A 13,575-nucleotide genomic window follows, 5' to 3' on the forward strand; every position below is an offset into this window, starting at 1 on the left:
AAGAAAAACCTACGAATGAGGGTTTCGCTCTACCTCTTGAGACCCCAACCTCAATTGAATGAGTGGACTTTATCTCCACCCACCCATTTCCCGCCGCCATCGCCAAAAATAAAAGATCCCATGTCGGCATCTACTTACATTGTATCCCGGAGCATGCCCATGGTACCAATATATCAAAGCAAAGCAATCCCACTCTTTACCACCATAAACCCGACAATAGTGTGTGTTACAGATGATAATTCAAGAAGGGTAAGATGCGCGCGCGTGTGCGTGTGTGTGTGCTCGAGACCGTAACGCAACAATTAGCTCATAGCATGGCTAGACATTACGATACCGTCATTATAAAAGAATGTACAAGAAAAAAGAGTTGGTGGGGGAATATGGTTAAGGTAGCCAAGATAATTGGGTATAGATTCCGGGGGCCTCGTGCACAAGGTTTTGGGGGTGTTTCCTTCCGTCGCAAGTGTTTATCCTTCTAGTTGTTGGTTGGTTCATATCCGGCACCACGTTGCCAAGGACTGTCGTAAGTTAGCTGATTGAACATAGCACATAACCCAGTTCCCCATCAAACATACCTCGCTGTGTTGTGCGGTTTCTTTTCTGAAACCATCGAATGAGTCGATGCTTGCCCTCCTGGCAGACTCGAGGCCGAATCCGTCATTGGACTCGGCGTCTGGATGCTTCCGCTCGGTCTATGTCGCACAAACGGCTCATCCCTCATGAGGGACGGGTCGTTGCTCCAACGCCCAGAATGCCTGTTGGAGTGGAAATGAGGGTTGCCAGCGTTGGAATCGGCCGTTTCTGGACGGTTCAGCGGGTTGCTTGGGCTCGAAAGGGCCGAATCGTCATCCTCGAAGCTCAAGGGAGACTTGGTGTAAAGCTTGCTCTCGCCACGCGCCGTGACACCCAGAGCTTCGAGTTCCGACTGAGTGTGCAACTGCGGGTTGGACTTCATGAAGGAGGTGCGGTCGTCGTTCATGGACTGGTAGCGGGTATCCGGGTTGTTGTGGAGCAGCGTCATCGAGGTGGTGATGATAAGCATGAGAAGGAGGATCAAGCAAACGATGGCGTTGGCGATCCAGAGAACCACGCCCACCACACCGATAACCAAGGGCGGGAAGTCGAAAACGTCCGTCAAGAGGAAAAGGAGGATAGCGTTGAGGAAGTTCATGGCGCAAATGGCGATATTGAACGTGTTGGTGCTCTTGTCCATCCAAGGGCGCATGACGGAAGCAGTAATGAGCGCCGCAGCTTCAATGATCAGAAGCGCGATAGCCTGAAGGGTGCCATTGGCCTGAGCAAAGGCAATGAACATGCCCTTGATGACGATGTAGAAGAGGATAGGCACAATAAAGTAGTAACCTGAAGCGCGGAACGGCACATACAGGAAACCCCACTTGTTCAAGGCCTGAGGGTCCGAGAACAGGATGTAGGCGGGATTCCTGTGAAGGGAGATTGAGCGGCGGGCAATCCGAATAACCCTCCAAGCCGCCCAAAGAAGGGTAGCCAAGAGACCAAAGAAGAAGAAGACGGCGAGAGCCATTTCCGCAGGAGAGTCATTTTGGGTAAACTCCCACATGCACATGACCGTGACCTGAGGGAACCCAACAAGGCCAACTCTGTAAAGGATACCTAACGGAATTGTCAGTACGAAACGGAAATCAACCTTGATGATCAAGGCAACTCACCCTTGAGAACAGTAATCCAACCCGCGCGGAACTCGGAGAAGGCGTCGCCTTTGACCCAACCCAATTTGGCAAAGAGCTCTAGTCCAAGTTTGAACAAAATGACCAGGATGGCAGTGAATACCACAAAAATGTAGAAGAAAGTCAAACTGGTCATGAACAAGTTGGTTGACTCGATCTTACCGCGAAATGCAACTCGCTGGATACCATAGACAATGTAACTGCCGAAAGAGGTCTGGACGTTGGCTCGCTTGGCAATTCTGCTGCCGACATGAGCTGCGGCACGAGGCAACATGGCGGTCGCCCGCTTGAAAAGGTTGATAGCGGGATCGACGTATTCGGCCGGTAGCGCACGCTTTACCTTCTCGACCTGGACGGACACGGTCTCGAGCGAGTTGAGCACGGTGGACGCGGTACCACCAGTAGCACGCTGATACCATGTGAGGATATCCTGAATGAACTGGACTCTGATAATACCCATACTCCATACGAAATCCTGGGTCCAAGCTCGCACAGCCGGAGGAAGATGGACACCACAGAGACCAATCATGGCCTGGGCCTGGAAGTAGCCATAGAGCGACAGCGTGTTGGAAGCCACATGGGAGGCAGCGTTAGCGTATCCGAGACCAGAAAGCAGGGCAGAGGACAGGATGCCCAAGAAGACAACAGCCCAGGTGGCCCATTTGACACCAACAAGATCGACTAGACAAGGCCGAGTCAGCACTTTTCCTGCATATTATTGGGGGCAACCCCTAAACCTACCAGTCATGCCGTTGGAGACATTGGCCTCGATGCAGGCAACGGTTTCTCCCGCCAATTCTCCGTCCGTCATGTTGACATAGACCTTGACTGTGGCATCCAAGTCGGGAAAGGTGTAGGCAATTCCTGGAATTCTATCCTTAACCTCCGGGCCAAGCTCCAATCTGAAGGGATTACCCATCTTGCCAGCGTTCATGGGGCACAAACCGCCCAGGCCAACGCCGATATTGCACGGGTCAAGAACCTCGTGCATAATTTGATAGCCGTAGGCCAAGATACGGATGTCGAAAAAAACGTAGCCTTGAATGGACGAGGTGGCAAGCATGTTGATATTGACTGTTCCATTGTCGGGGAAGAAGATGACATCGAAGAGACTGGCCGTGAAGCCTGAGTTTTCCTGGCAGGCGGCGAGCGAGTTGGAATGTAGCTCCCTATCGCGAGCTAAAGAGGGGGCGACCAGTGTCGCGAGCGATGCGAGGACCGCAAGCGGTCGTGCTGACCAAAGCTTCATGTCGTTGGCGGTTTTGTGATTTTTGTCCTACTCTGCTCCGTCCAAAGTTTCCCACTTTCCCAGCTCAAAAAAATAGGGTTGATGGTCGATCAATGCCCGAATAGTCGTTTTCCTTGTTTCGTGTTTTTTTTTTCACAAATCCAACATTATCGTACTGAACCACCCAACTCTTGTGACCGGAATTCGGAGATTCGCAACGCCTAGGTAATCGAGGATGCACAAACGACAGCGGTATCGTATCAAGCGGATGTGGAAATCGTAACGTATCGGTATTCGAATCGTGTCTGGCAATTGAGAGCGACGTCCGAGATGGGATTTGTCGTCGAGAGTTGCGTAGTGGTGAGAGGACTCTCGGAGAGTGAGTGGGTTGTTGGTGGTTATGCGGAGCGACAGGAGGAGGCGAGCGAGTGACGAGATACGAGAAACTCGGACGAGTTGGCGGAGAGGCAGGAAACCAAGTTTTGTTGATAGTAGCGAGTGAAATCTGCCAACAAATCGTAGGTTTGGAAAAGGCACGGTGTTTGGTGCTGTTGACCCCTTTCGACGACGAGATACTTGTCGATGGTGTGGCTTTCCGATATTGTGTGGTGTTTCCGGCAAAGGGAGCAAGACGCGCGTTGAGATGGTGGAACGAAGCGAAGGTGCTCACGATGGATGGATGCGAATGTGGATTCCCGAAGTTGATGAAATGGAAACGACGGGGTGGGACAGCCAGACTGGATGGACACCTGCAAGGCAGGGCAGTGGACAGCGCAGTGAGCAGCAGTAGATGGATCACCGGCGTTGGAGTGGGCAGGATGGCCGATGGGCAAATGTACAAGTCAATTGGCAGTGTGGATGTGCGGTGGAGAGAACTGGGAAGCTGGATGGATGCTGCACTACACTAAGGTATGCCCGGGATCCCAGTGCGACCCGGTGCGGTCCTCCTTAGCGGTGCAGTGGGGAAAGGACAGGCCAATTTCACGCCAAGAAGTCCAGAGGAATCCATTCTTGCCCGGGAGAGAGGTTGGCGGGCTGGCCGGATGCGTGACAATCTTCAAATGTGAATGGCAGCTGAGAAATGCTGCCAAGTGCCAATATTTCTTTGAGCCAGTTTCTCACTCCACTTGGCACCCGGCCTGAGGTGGTTTTTTGCTCTATTTCATCACGGTCATTGCACAGTTCACTTGCTACCTATACGAACGAGGTTACTCGGCTTGGAATGCTTGGACATGCCCAAAAGCGTCGCACTATCGGTCACGTACACACAACACAACACATCACAACACAGCACATTGATACGGGATCCGGCAACATGGAAAATGTGGCTGTGTTGTGGTGAGCATCAAAAGCGGAAAAACCCTGAAATGAAAGATATTGGCAGCTTGGCATTGGAAATCCGCAAGTGGATGAGATCACTCTGTGGGTTCAGGGCCTCTGTGGATCCCGACAATCCAGTCAATCGACGCAGCAAGACGCGGGGAGCACAGACAGATCTGCCTGAAAGGGGGAAAGCGTGCTGAGGGCGATCCCGATGACGAACTCAGGGGGGCGCCATTTCACTCCGGAAGCCCATCTGTTTGATCGCGTCGCCGCTGGACCACTTTGTTTCGTTTTCTTTTGAGATTTTAGTTCTTGCCACGAGCAGGTGCAGACAGTTGAAACAGATTTTCTCTGCGTTGCAAGCAGATCGATCGTCTGCTACGATACCTTGTCACCGGTATCGGTATTGTCAAGACAAACTCAAACCTCATCTACACTAGTGGTAGGTACTATCGCCGAACAACACTACATGTGAAGCCGGTTCTTTTCACGATACGGAAAGGATCCGGAGCCTTTTAACCGAATCCTGTATGTATGTCACGGTTGCCTACTGCGATGTGACAACCAACACGAGGTCCTGCTTACCTTACATGCTCAGCAGAAAATGTTGGAGCGTCTGCAGGTACAAAGTCCAATTGCATTGGAGACCGCCGACGGAGAACATGGAGGATTCAACCAAGAGATTGAATTTACTAGTAGTTGAACATCAAAATACCATCGAATATGCTACTCTCACATTTCTATCCTTTTTATATACCATTCATTCGCGTCTTTCCCAAAGCCGGAGCGCTGTTGCAAGATTCTATTCCCCATCCTCCTTCATCCTCCGGTCACCGTCCTTGCCACCCGCCCATCTTACACATGCACCACCGGTGGTTTTCTTAGCGTCGCGAACAGTCGCATCGGCGTTGCTGATGCAACACTGGCTGACAGGCACCAACAGCCCTATAATCCACCCCACCCCCACTATTCACCACTTCCATCCGTTCCGGGCATCTCATTCATCATGATCCATCACATTCGTCCTCCCCTTCGTCTATCCCATTGATACCCTTATCTTAAACGTCTCCTGCCCTTCATATCCCGGCGCGATGACTGGAATCTACCCTTCTCAAAGTTTCCAGGTTGGTCTGGGTATTCCATCAAAGGCGCAGCTCCCACCCACGGGCAGCCCGCCCGCCCGCCCGCCGCAGCCAGCTTACCCGTGTAAGCCGTGCTACCTCGGAAGGCAGAGAGACAGATGGGCCAAGCATCCCGTCAGCGTGACAGCTGCGTGTCTCATCGGTGTGTGTCGCACTCCGTTCTTCGCAAATCGCAGTGATGTACTCGTGGGACTGGTGCGACGGACGGAGACGATGGCTGACACTTGATTCCGGGTTCCTCCTCTTTTTCTTCTTCCTTCTCTTGCAGAACGGTCAGGGCGCGGCATGAATGGTATGGTAACCCAGCTGGTCTCCTTCCAGTTCATTTCCGTTATTTGTGTTGTCGTCTGAAATGGATTCCTGTCCCGTCTCTTTACAGGTAGAGGTAGGGTCCCCGCTTTTGTCCACCGCAGTAGAACCCCAGGCCTCCAATGAGGCTTGGTAAAATTCGTAGTGATAGGTAGGTAGGTAGGTAGCTAGTCGACTACCTACCATCAACAGCAGTCGCATATCCGTTTGTCATCGCCATCACTTGGTCCATCCTCATCCTCAGCCCTGGCCAACAGTAGCATCCTGTCTCCTCAGAGTAGGGATCGAAGACATGATGCTGCGTCTTGAAGACGACGATGCCGCCGAGCCCATGGAACGCTGGGATTCGGTCATCATGCTCGACTGAGAGGTGGTCGCGTACTCCTCGTTAGGCGGGGTCAGGAGCCGATGGTAGGAGGGAGGATAGGGCATCCTGTGGCGGGGGGGATGGGCGTAGCGGCGACTGTTGGGAAGACTGAAATTGGCGTCGTCGCTTGCTTGGCTGTAGGTGGGTTGACTTTGGCCTTGGCTTTGACTTTGACTTTGGCTGCCCTCCTGATTTTGATCTTCTTGATGTTGCATGTTGATGTTGATATTGGTGAGATCGCGGTATAGCATATTTTTGTGTATTTATAGTGTATTGTATTGATAATTGATGTGTGTTTTGTTTACAAACTGATGTGTGGAGATGATAATAACGCCCGGGCTCGACTCTGTTCAACAAAAGGTCACGGAACTTTCAAACGCAAAAAAGCAAAATCCTTTATGCGACCGCCCCATCTCTTATACATACCAGCCGGAGTTTCATTTTGCGCGTACAGTAGGTAACAATGGGGAAAAAAAAAAGGCATGCCCAAAAGTGGCGATCCATCCATGACGCCCTCACTCCAGGCGGCGGCGGTTGGTTGTGGTACCCCTACACTAGGTACACCACCGAACTGAGACCACACCCATAATTGTGATTTGTGCCCAGACAGAGACCCATTAGGCCCCAGGCCGCCAACGCCCATCCATCCCCGGTACGGCACCAAAGCACAGCAGCTGATTTGATAGGTAGGTACGGCGGTACATACTTCTACGCTAGGCGGTATTCTAGGCGGTAGGCGGAGCGGTGAAACTCCCATTTGACGGACACACCTCGCTCAGCACGCAACTGACTCCATGGCTTTGTTACAGACATTCCGAATTCAGAACTAACACAACCAATTGTTTGATAGGGCGAGAGTACCCGAAAGGGTTGAGTGGCAAACTTGGGGGCTTGTACGGGACTCGCGGGGCTCACCACGCTATTCTACGGGATCGGGTTCATGGACGGAACAAAGAGACCCTGGGACATGTGGACATTTGGATCTGAATGGGATTCTTTTTCTTTGTAGGAAGGGTTTGTGCCGAATGAACGAACGTTCGTTATGCGCTGGCACCTCATACTCACCTGAGCTCATACTTAGCTCTACTTACCAGTCATGATCACAAGGCGGATTCAAAAGATCGGCGGTATGGGGTTGTGAGTTCAGAGACATCCATCCATTTCGGATAAACCGTTCGTTGCCAACTGCCCACTGAGCCACTGCTCTCCCATCCCAAGAGAGACAAGGCCACTTCGAGAACATTTAAATCCTGTTCATATGGTTTTCATTCTGTTTCACGATGGCCATCGTCGGGCTTCGGCTTCGGCTTGTAACAAACTGTTGGCAAACCAGACGTGCCAGACTACTGCGTTTTGTCTCGTTGTGAAGGCGATATCTGCCACGCTAAAAAATCAGAGGTCTTGAACCAGGTGATTGGTGGAGATTGCAGCCTAAAGATGTACCGGGATGATGAGACATTGATGTAGTAGTGTATGTCCATGTGGAAATGTGGAAATATGTATGTCAGGCTTCTTCTACGACTACGTAGCCAAGCCTCGTTTTCTGGTACCTGACATTAGAAGCAGTATTGCGGTAAGACTGAATGAAGATGTGATTCATGGCCTGGCTTGACTCGGTTGATCGGGTAACCAAGTGAATCATTGACAGATACGTTGAAGACAAGGTGACCCGAGGTGTGAATCAGAAATGATACCCAACCCATCCTTTACGGCCCGGCTAGACCAGGCAAGCAAGCAGGGCTGTGCCACAGGCTGCCTAGGCTGAGGTCAGTTGGATGTATGGCGTGGCTTTCATCTGGAATCATGGTGACAAGGAATGTCCAGGGTTGGGCATCGGAGAAGCACCATCGCGATTTTGAATGCTACTTCAGTTTGTTTGGGCCGTTGAGCCGAGTCAAAATCTCTGTATCGAATGTGTTGAGGAGATGGAAATCCTCGGGATTTGAGATATTGTTGTACAACTGGGGCTTGGTTAGAGAAAAAGAATTGGAAAGAAAATCAGCCAAGTGACTCAACAACAGTCACCTCTACAGAGACGAGTAGAATCTGGGAATTCGTTGGCTCGATCTCGATGTAGGGAGAGCGGGATTAGATTCGGCGATTCCATTTCCATTGTTCGCCTCAACCCCGGGCTGCTTCCATCTACTGCGTGTTGAGATGGATGCTGCCTCAGTTGATGGATTGAGCTCATACTCAGCGGGAGGATAGACATGAATCCCTTTTTGCTTTGGCTTCCATGTAACAGAGCTGTGTCCCATCCGTGTTCCCGCCAGCAGCTCTTGCCCTGGGGCCGGAGATAATGCCGAACAGCCTCTCGAAACCTGACCAGATCCCAAGTCTTGGAGCCGCACTACCGAACATGCCTGACAAAGTCGTTTTGAGAAGAGCCGTCACTTGCGGGCATTGCCCGATGCACCAGTGAGGCTCTGTCTTCTTCAAAGTGATTATCTCCTATTTCATGACATGGAACGGACGGGAAAAAGGGTGATGAACAGGCAGAAATAGGGGACCACCAACCCCTGGAAATTGCCTCTAATCTCTCCGATTACAGTGGGTTCAGCGAACACTCCACAGCGATGCAGGGCTGCCACGTGGCGGGCGGGACGGGTTGGTGGAGTCTCTTGGACAACCACAACGGAAGCTGTCAAATCGTCATTTCCTCAAACTGAAGCCAGATTTGGGGATTTTGTTGCCCATGGGATCTCTTTCAGTTTCAGCTTCGTGATGCCCCGGACTTGAGGCTCTTCAACATCTCACTCATCAACAAATTCTACAACACCCGAACGGCAACATGGCCGATCTCAAAGAGCCACCCGGACCAACGTCACCACCATCACCACCACCACCGACAGCAACAACCACCACGCGTGCCCTTCGCGGCGCCTCCCTCCTCATCCTCCTGCAAATCCTCTCCCGCGCCCTGACCTTCATCGCCAACCAAATCCTACTACGCTTCCTAACCGCCTCTTTGCTAGGCGTCTCCACCCAGCTAGAAGTATACTACCTCTCCGTCATCTTCTTCGCTCGGGAATCTCTCAGGGTAGCCATCCAGCGACAAGACACCACCACTTTATCCGCCTCTCTTCCATCCTCCTCCTCCTCCACCTCCACCTCATCTGAATCCGCCAAAGATAGGAAAGATGGCAAATCCGAAGATGGAAAAGATGCTGCAGCAGCTGCCACACAAGCAGTAATCAACCTCTCCCACCTCTCCCTTCTCCTCTCTTTACCCCTGTCCTTCCTTTTCGGCCGTGTCTACCTCTCCTCCCTCTCTCTTTCCACCCTCCAATCCACTCCCTATCTGGTACCCAGTCTGTATCTGTACGGTCTCGCCGCCATTTTAGAGTTGCTATCGGAGCCCTGCTTCGCGGTGATGCAGATCCGCTTCCAGTTCGGCGTGCGCGCGGCGGCCGAAAGCGTCGCTACCTTTTTGCGATGCGCCGTCACGTTGGGGATAGCGGTCTGGGGGGCGCGAACGGGACGGGAGATGGGGACGTTGCCGTTTGCTGTTGGGCAGTGTGTCTACGCAGTGGGGTTGTTGGCGGTTTATTTGTGGAAGGGGTGGAAACTTTCGGGAAGGGAAGGGTTCTCGCTGTGGCCGAGGCGGTTGTTATTGTCTGGTGATGAGAAGCAGCAGCGGGAGGAGCTGGAGAAGGACAAGTCAAAGGTAGGAGGAGGAAAGAAACAGGACTTGTTCGTCCTAGGATACTTCTACCGCCCCACCCTCGACCTAGCCTCCAGCTTGATGGCCCAAAGCGTCGTCAAGCACATCCTCACTCAAGGCGACACTTTTCTCGTCAGCATCTTGTCTACCCCCACGGCGCAGGGGGTCTACGCTTTGGCGAATAATTATGGTGGGTTGTTAGCCAGACTGGTATTCCAGCCGGTCGAAGAGAGCAGTAGGAGTTACTTTAGTCGATTGTTGGCCGATTCTACCACCTCCCCTTCTCCCTCGTCCCCTTCTTCCACCTCCCCCTCCTCTCCGTCCCCTTCCTCCCCGTCCTCCAAACCCTCATCAACAGCCCTCCACCAAGCCTCCACATCCCTCACCACCCTCCTAAAATCCTACCTCCTCCTCTCCCTCCCCCTTCTAGTCTTTGGCCCCCCCGCCTCTTCCCCCCTTTTGACCCTCATCGCCGGCCGCCGCTGGACCTCTTCTTCCTCCTCCGCCACCACAGTCCCAGTCGACAGCGCCCCCGCCACCCTATCCCTCTACATGTACTACATCCCCCTGCTTGCCTTGAACGGCATTCTCGAAGCTTTTGTTTCGTCCGTGGCGTCCGAAGCACAAGTCCATCAACAATCGCTGTTCATGACGGCTTTTTCGCTTGTCTTTGCGGGTACGGGGTACTTGACGCTCAAGGTGTGGGGGATGGGCGCGAGGGGCCTGGTGGTGGCGAATGCGGTGAATATGGCGTGTCGGATTGGCTGGTGTTGGGGGTTTGTTGGGCGGTGGTTTGCTGAGCGGACTGGAGCGGGGAAGACGGGAGAGAAAGGGGGGAAGGAAGAGGAGGAGGAAAGGGAGAAAAACGATGGAGAGGGGGGAAAAGAAAAAGTGAGGTTCGGAGTGTTGGACGTCTTGCCTAAGCCCGGAGCGGTGGCGGCTGCGGTTGTTGCTAGGAGTGTTGTTGGACGGGTTGTGGGAGCTGGTCAGCAGGAGGTGGTGATGGGTGCCAAAGAGGCGGTTTGGGAGTTGTTCAAGATTGCGGGAGTGGCGGTGCCTTTTGTTGTTGCTGTGTGAGTATTCCCTTTTCTTTTCCGTTTCCTTTTAGTTTCGTGAAAGTTCACATGCTTTAGTTCGATTCGATCATTTGTCAGTCATCTATTTTGAATATATATAAAGCTAACACAACGATAAACGACAGGGCCATCGCCGAAAGAGAGTTCTTGTTGAGCGGGTATCGCGCCCTTCAGGGTAAGAGACAACAACAAAAGTCCTGAGAAAACACTACATAGGGAGATGGACCAGACAGAGATCGAAAAAAAGACGCCCAATGTAATTTTTGTTCCGAAAGAATAACAGAAATGGCTCCAATGTTTACACAACATATAGCACGGTGGTGGTATCTACATCATCTTCATCCTCTCTCCTTTAATCGAACGTGATCTTGGTCGCCTTCTTGTTCGGGTCAATGTCCTTGTAGAAAGAGCCATAAGCGTCGTGGGCCTTCTTCTTGACGGTGGTACCGAACTTGAGGAGCTCCTCGGGCACGGGCTGCTTTGCGGCTCTGAGGATGTTGACAAGGCTGGAAGAGAGAGATTGTGGTTAGCATGGGGAAAAAATAAAGGCAGAGAAGAAGATGGGAAACTCACGATCCGGAGTGGGCCTTGTCGTGCTCGGTAAAGAGAGTAATGGCCTTGCCCTGCTTACCGGCACGGCCAGTACGACCGATACGGTGGACGTAGTCCTCGATGGTCAAGGGGAACTGAAAATCTGTTAGCACTTGGCCATTGACGTTAAGTAAGATGTGCACGGTTCGACTCACAGTAACGTTGATGACGAGCTTGACCTCGGGGATATCCAGACCACGGGCAGCAACATCAGTAGCGACCAAGACGGTAGTAGTACCAGACTTGAACGCCTCCAAACTGCGCGTGCGCTGATCCTGCCTCAAGTCACCGTGAATGCTAGCCACCTTGATGCCCTTACGAGACAGGAACTGCTCAACGCGAACGGCCTCCTTCTTGTAGAGGCAGAAAACCAATATCCTGTCGTCCTTCTGGCTGCCCTTCTGAGCCTCCTTGAGGAGCTCGTACAGTCTGAACTCCTTGCTGCGGGGGTCGACAACCTCAACCTTCTGCTCGATACGGCTGTTGGCCTGCAGCTCAATGTTGCCGTTACCCTCGCCATCGCCACCGGCACGTGTCCTGTGGCCGATGGTGACCTGGGCGGGGTTGATCATGTAGCTTTCGGCGAGCTTCTGGATGTCCAGGGGCCAGGTGGCCGTGAACATGAGCGTCTGGCGCTGTTCCTTGGGCGGGCAGCCGCTCAGAATGAGCTTGATGTCCTCGGAGAAACCGCGGTCGAGCATGCGGTCGGCCTCGTCGAGCACGGCAAAGCTAACGTTGGCCAGCGAGATGGAGCCCTCGGACAAAAAGTCCTTGAGACGACCGGGGGTGGCGGTGATGATGTCGACACCGTTGTTCTTGTAGAGGAGGTTGCGCTGCTCGTTCTTGTCGGAGCCACCGAAGATGCACACGGCCGACAGACCAACCAGGGAGGCGAGGCCGGAGAGGGCGGCGTGGGTCTGCATGGCGAGTTCGCGAGTGGGCGAGACGATGACGGCGCGGGGGTGGGCGGTGCGGTCGCGGCTGTTGAACTTGGGCTTGGGGCGCGAGGCCAGCGACTCGACGCAGGGAAGGGAGAAGGCCATGGTTTTTCCGGAACCGGTCTCGGCGATACCAATGACATCGCGGCCGGAGAGCGAGAAGGGCCAGGAAGCGGCCTGGATGGGGGTCGGGTTCGTGTAGGCTGCGAAGGGGTTCTTGGAGATGAGGTTGGACTGAGGGAGCTGGGAGAAGTTAATGATGGGGCGGAGGTTGCTGGAGGAAGGATCCTTGATGACAATCTCCTTCTCCTTGAGGAAGGTCTCAATCTCGGACTCGGGGAGAGCGCTGAGGGCGTCGGCCTGCTTGTAGGTGTAGGCGCCATTGGTAGAGGCGGCGGGAGTGGTGGTGCCGTTGGTGGTGGCCTTGGAAGCGCTGGTTGACTCCTCGGTCGTAGACTCGTCAGACTTCTTGGCCTTCTTCTCCTTCTTCTCCTTTTTCTCCTTCTTGTCCTTCTTTTCCTTTTTCTCCTTCTTGTCGGCTACGGGCTCGGCGGCGGCATCGGGCATGGAGACATCCTCGGTAGACTCGGTGGCTGGTGATTGGTCCTGGTCCTTCTTTTCCTTCTTGGACTTCTTATCCTTCTTCTCCTTCTTGTCTTTCTTTTCCTTCTTGTCCTTCTTCTCCTTCTTCACCTCGCCGTCGACGGGGGTCTCGTCGGTCTTGACCTTCTTGGCGAGACGGGCATCCTTCTCCTCGCCCTCGCTCCGGGAGTGCTTCTTGGTGGAAGACATGGTGGTAGAATTGGAATCGCACTCGCACAGAAAGCGATTGGCGAAAGGTGATGGATGGGCGACTGTCGGAAACACAACACTCGCTAAAGAGAGAAGGGTTCAAGGGAAGGGAAGGGTCGCAAAGGAGGCCAAAAGGGTGCCGCTCTGTTATCGCCAGACCTGCGCCGGCTGGGAAAATTTCCTTATCGATAAGCCCTGTCACTGACCCCGGCCCCGTCTGATCCCCGCGGGTCCACTTTTCCCATCGGGGTCCCTTGTGAGAGATTCAGGAACAGCAGGACATGATGCAAGAAGCATTGTTTCTTTCTCCTGGTTATCCAAGAATATGAGATACCGCCGTGCTTGCTTATGTGCATCGAGTTCAGGAGTCCTAATCGGTCAGGGTTTCTCTGGGCGTTGCGTGCTGGTAGTGTATTGAAGATTCAAAGTGGGTCTGGGT

At 53.1% G+C, this 13,575-nt stretch overlaps 5 protein-coding genes across 5 annotated transcripts; 2 read left to right on the forward strand and 3 right to left on the reverse strand.

Annotated features, from left to right (window-relative positions):
* Positions 1-384: 384 nt before the first annotated feature.
* On the reverse strand, positions 385-3,280 carry B0T23DRAFT_235759 (uncharacterized protein). The gene is made up of 4 exons (XM_062833962.1): positions 2,448-3,280; positions 1,689-2,387; positions 576-1,632; positions 385-518 (listed from the first exon to the last, which is right to left on the reverse strand). Exons 1-4 carry the CDS (start codon positions 2,953-2,955, stop codon positions 476-478), a joined length of 2,307 nt encoding a protein of 768 aa, XP_062689427.1. The 5' UTR covers positions 2,956-3,280; the 3' UTR covers positions 385-475.
* A 339-nt stretch (positions 3,281-3,619) lies between these two features.
* On the forward strand, positions 3,620-4,457 carry B0T23DRAFT_407754 (uncharacterized protein; the record flags this gene model as incomplete). Its single annotated transcript, XM_062839215.1, has 4 exons — positions 3,620-3,657; positions 3,695-3,769; positions 4,049-4,356; positions 4,393-4,457. The coding sequence occupies 4 exons, from the start codon at positions 3,620-3,622 to the stop codon at positions 4,455-4,457; spliced, it is 486 nt and encodes a 161-aa protein (XP_062689428.1).
* A 1,330-nt stretch (positions 4,458-5,787) lies between these two features.
* B0T23DRAFT_235775 (uncharacterized protein) lies at positions 5,788-6,493 on the reverse strand. The gene has a single exon (XM_062833963.1). It carries the CDS (start codon positions 6,324-6,326, stop codon positions 5,949-5,951), a length of 378 nt encoding a protein of 125 aa, XP_062689429.1. The 5' UTR covers positions 6,327-6,493; the 3' UTR covers positions 5,788-5,948.
* A 2,227-nt stretch (positions 6,494-8,720) lies between these two features.
* Positions 8,721-11,196, forward strand: B0T23DRAFT_235786 (Rft protein-domain-containing protein). Its single transcript, XM_062833964.1, has 2 exons — positions 8,721-10,812; positions 10,941-11,196. Exons 1-2 carry the CDS (start codon positions 8,867-8,869, stop codon positions 11,014-11,016), a joined length of 2,022 nt encoding a protein of 673 aa, XP_062689430.1. The 5' UTR covers positions 8,721-8,866; the 3' UTR covers positions 11,017-11,196.
* Positions 10,883-13,466, reverse strand: B0T23DRAFT_388589 (P-loop containing nucleoside triphosphate hydrolase protein). Its single transcript, XM_062837764.1, has 3 exons — positions 11,562-13,466; positions 11,389-11,501; positions 10,883-11,321 (listed from the first exon to the last, which is right to left on the reverse strand). Exons 1-3 carry the CDS (start codon positions 13,134-13,136, stop codon positions 11,168-11,170), a joined length of 1,842 nt encoding a protein of 613 aa, XP_062689431.1. The 5' UTR covers positions 13,137-13,466; the 3' UTR covers positions 10,883-11,167.
* Positions 13,467-13,575: the final 109 nt, after the last annotated feature.

This window comes from Neurospora hispaniola, assembly GCF_033458365.1.
Source record: "Neurospora hispaniola strain FGSC 10403 chromosome Unknown B0T23scaffold_8, whole genome shotgun sequence".
NCBI lineage: Eukaryota > Fungi > Ascomycota > Sordariomycetes > Sordariales > Sordariaceae > Neurospora > Neurospora hispaniola.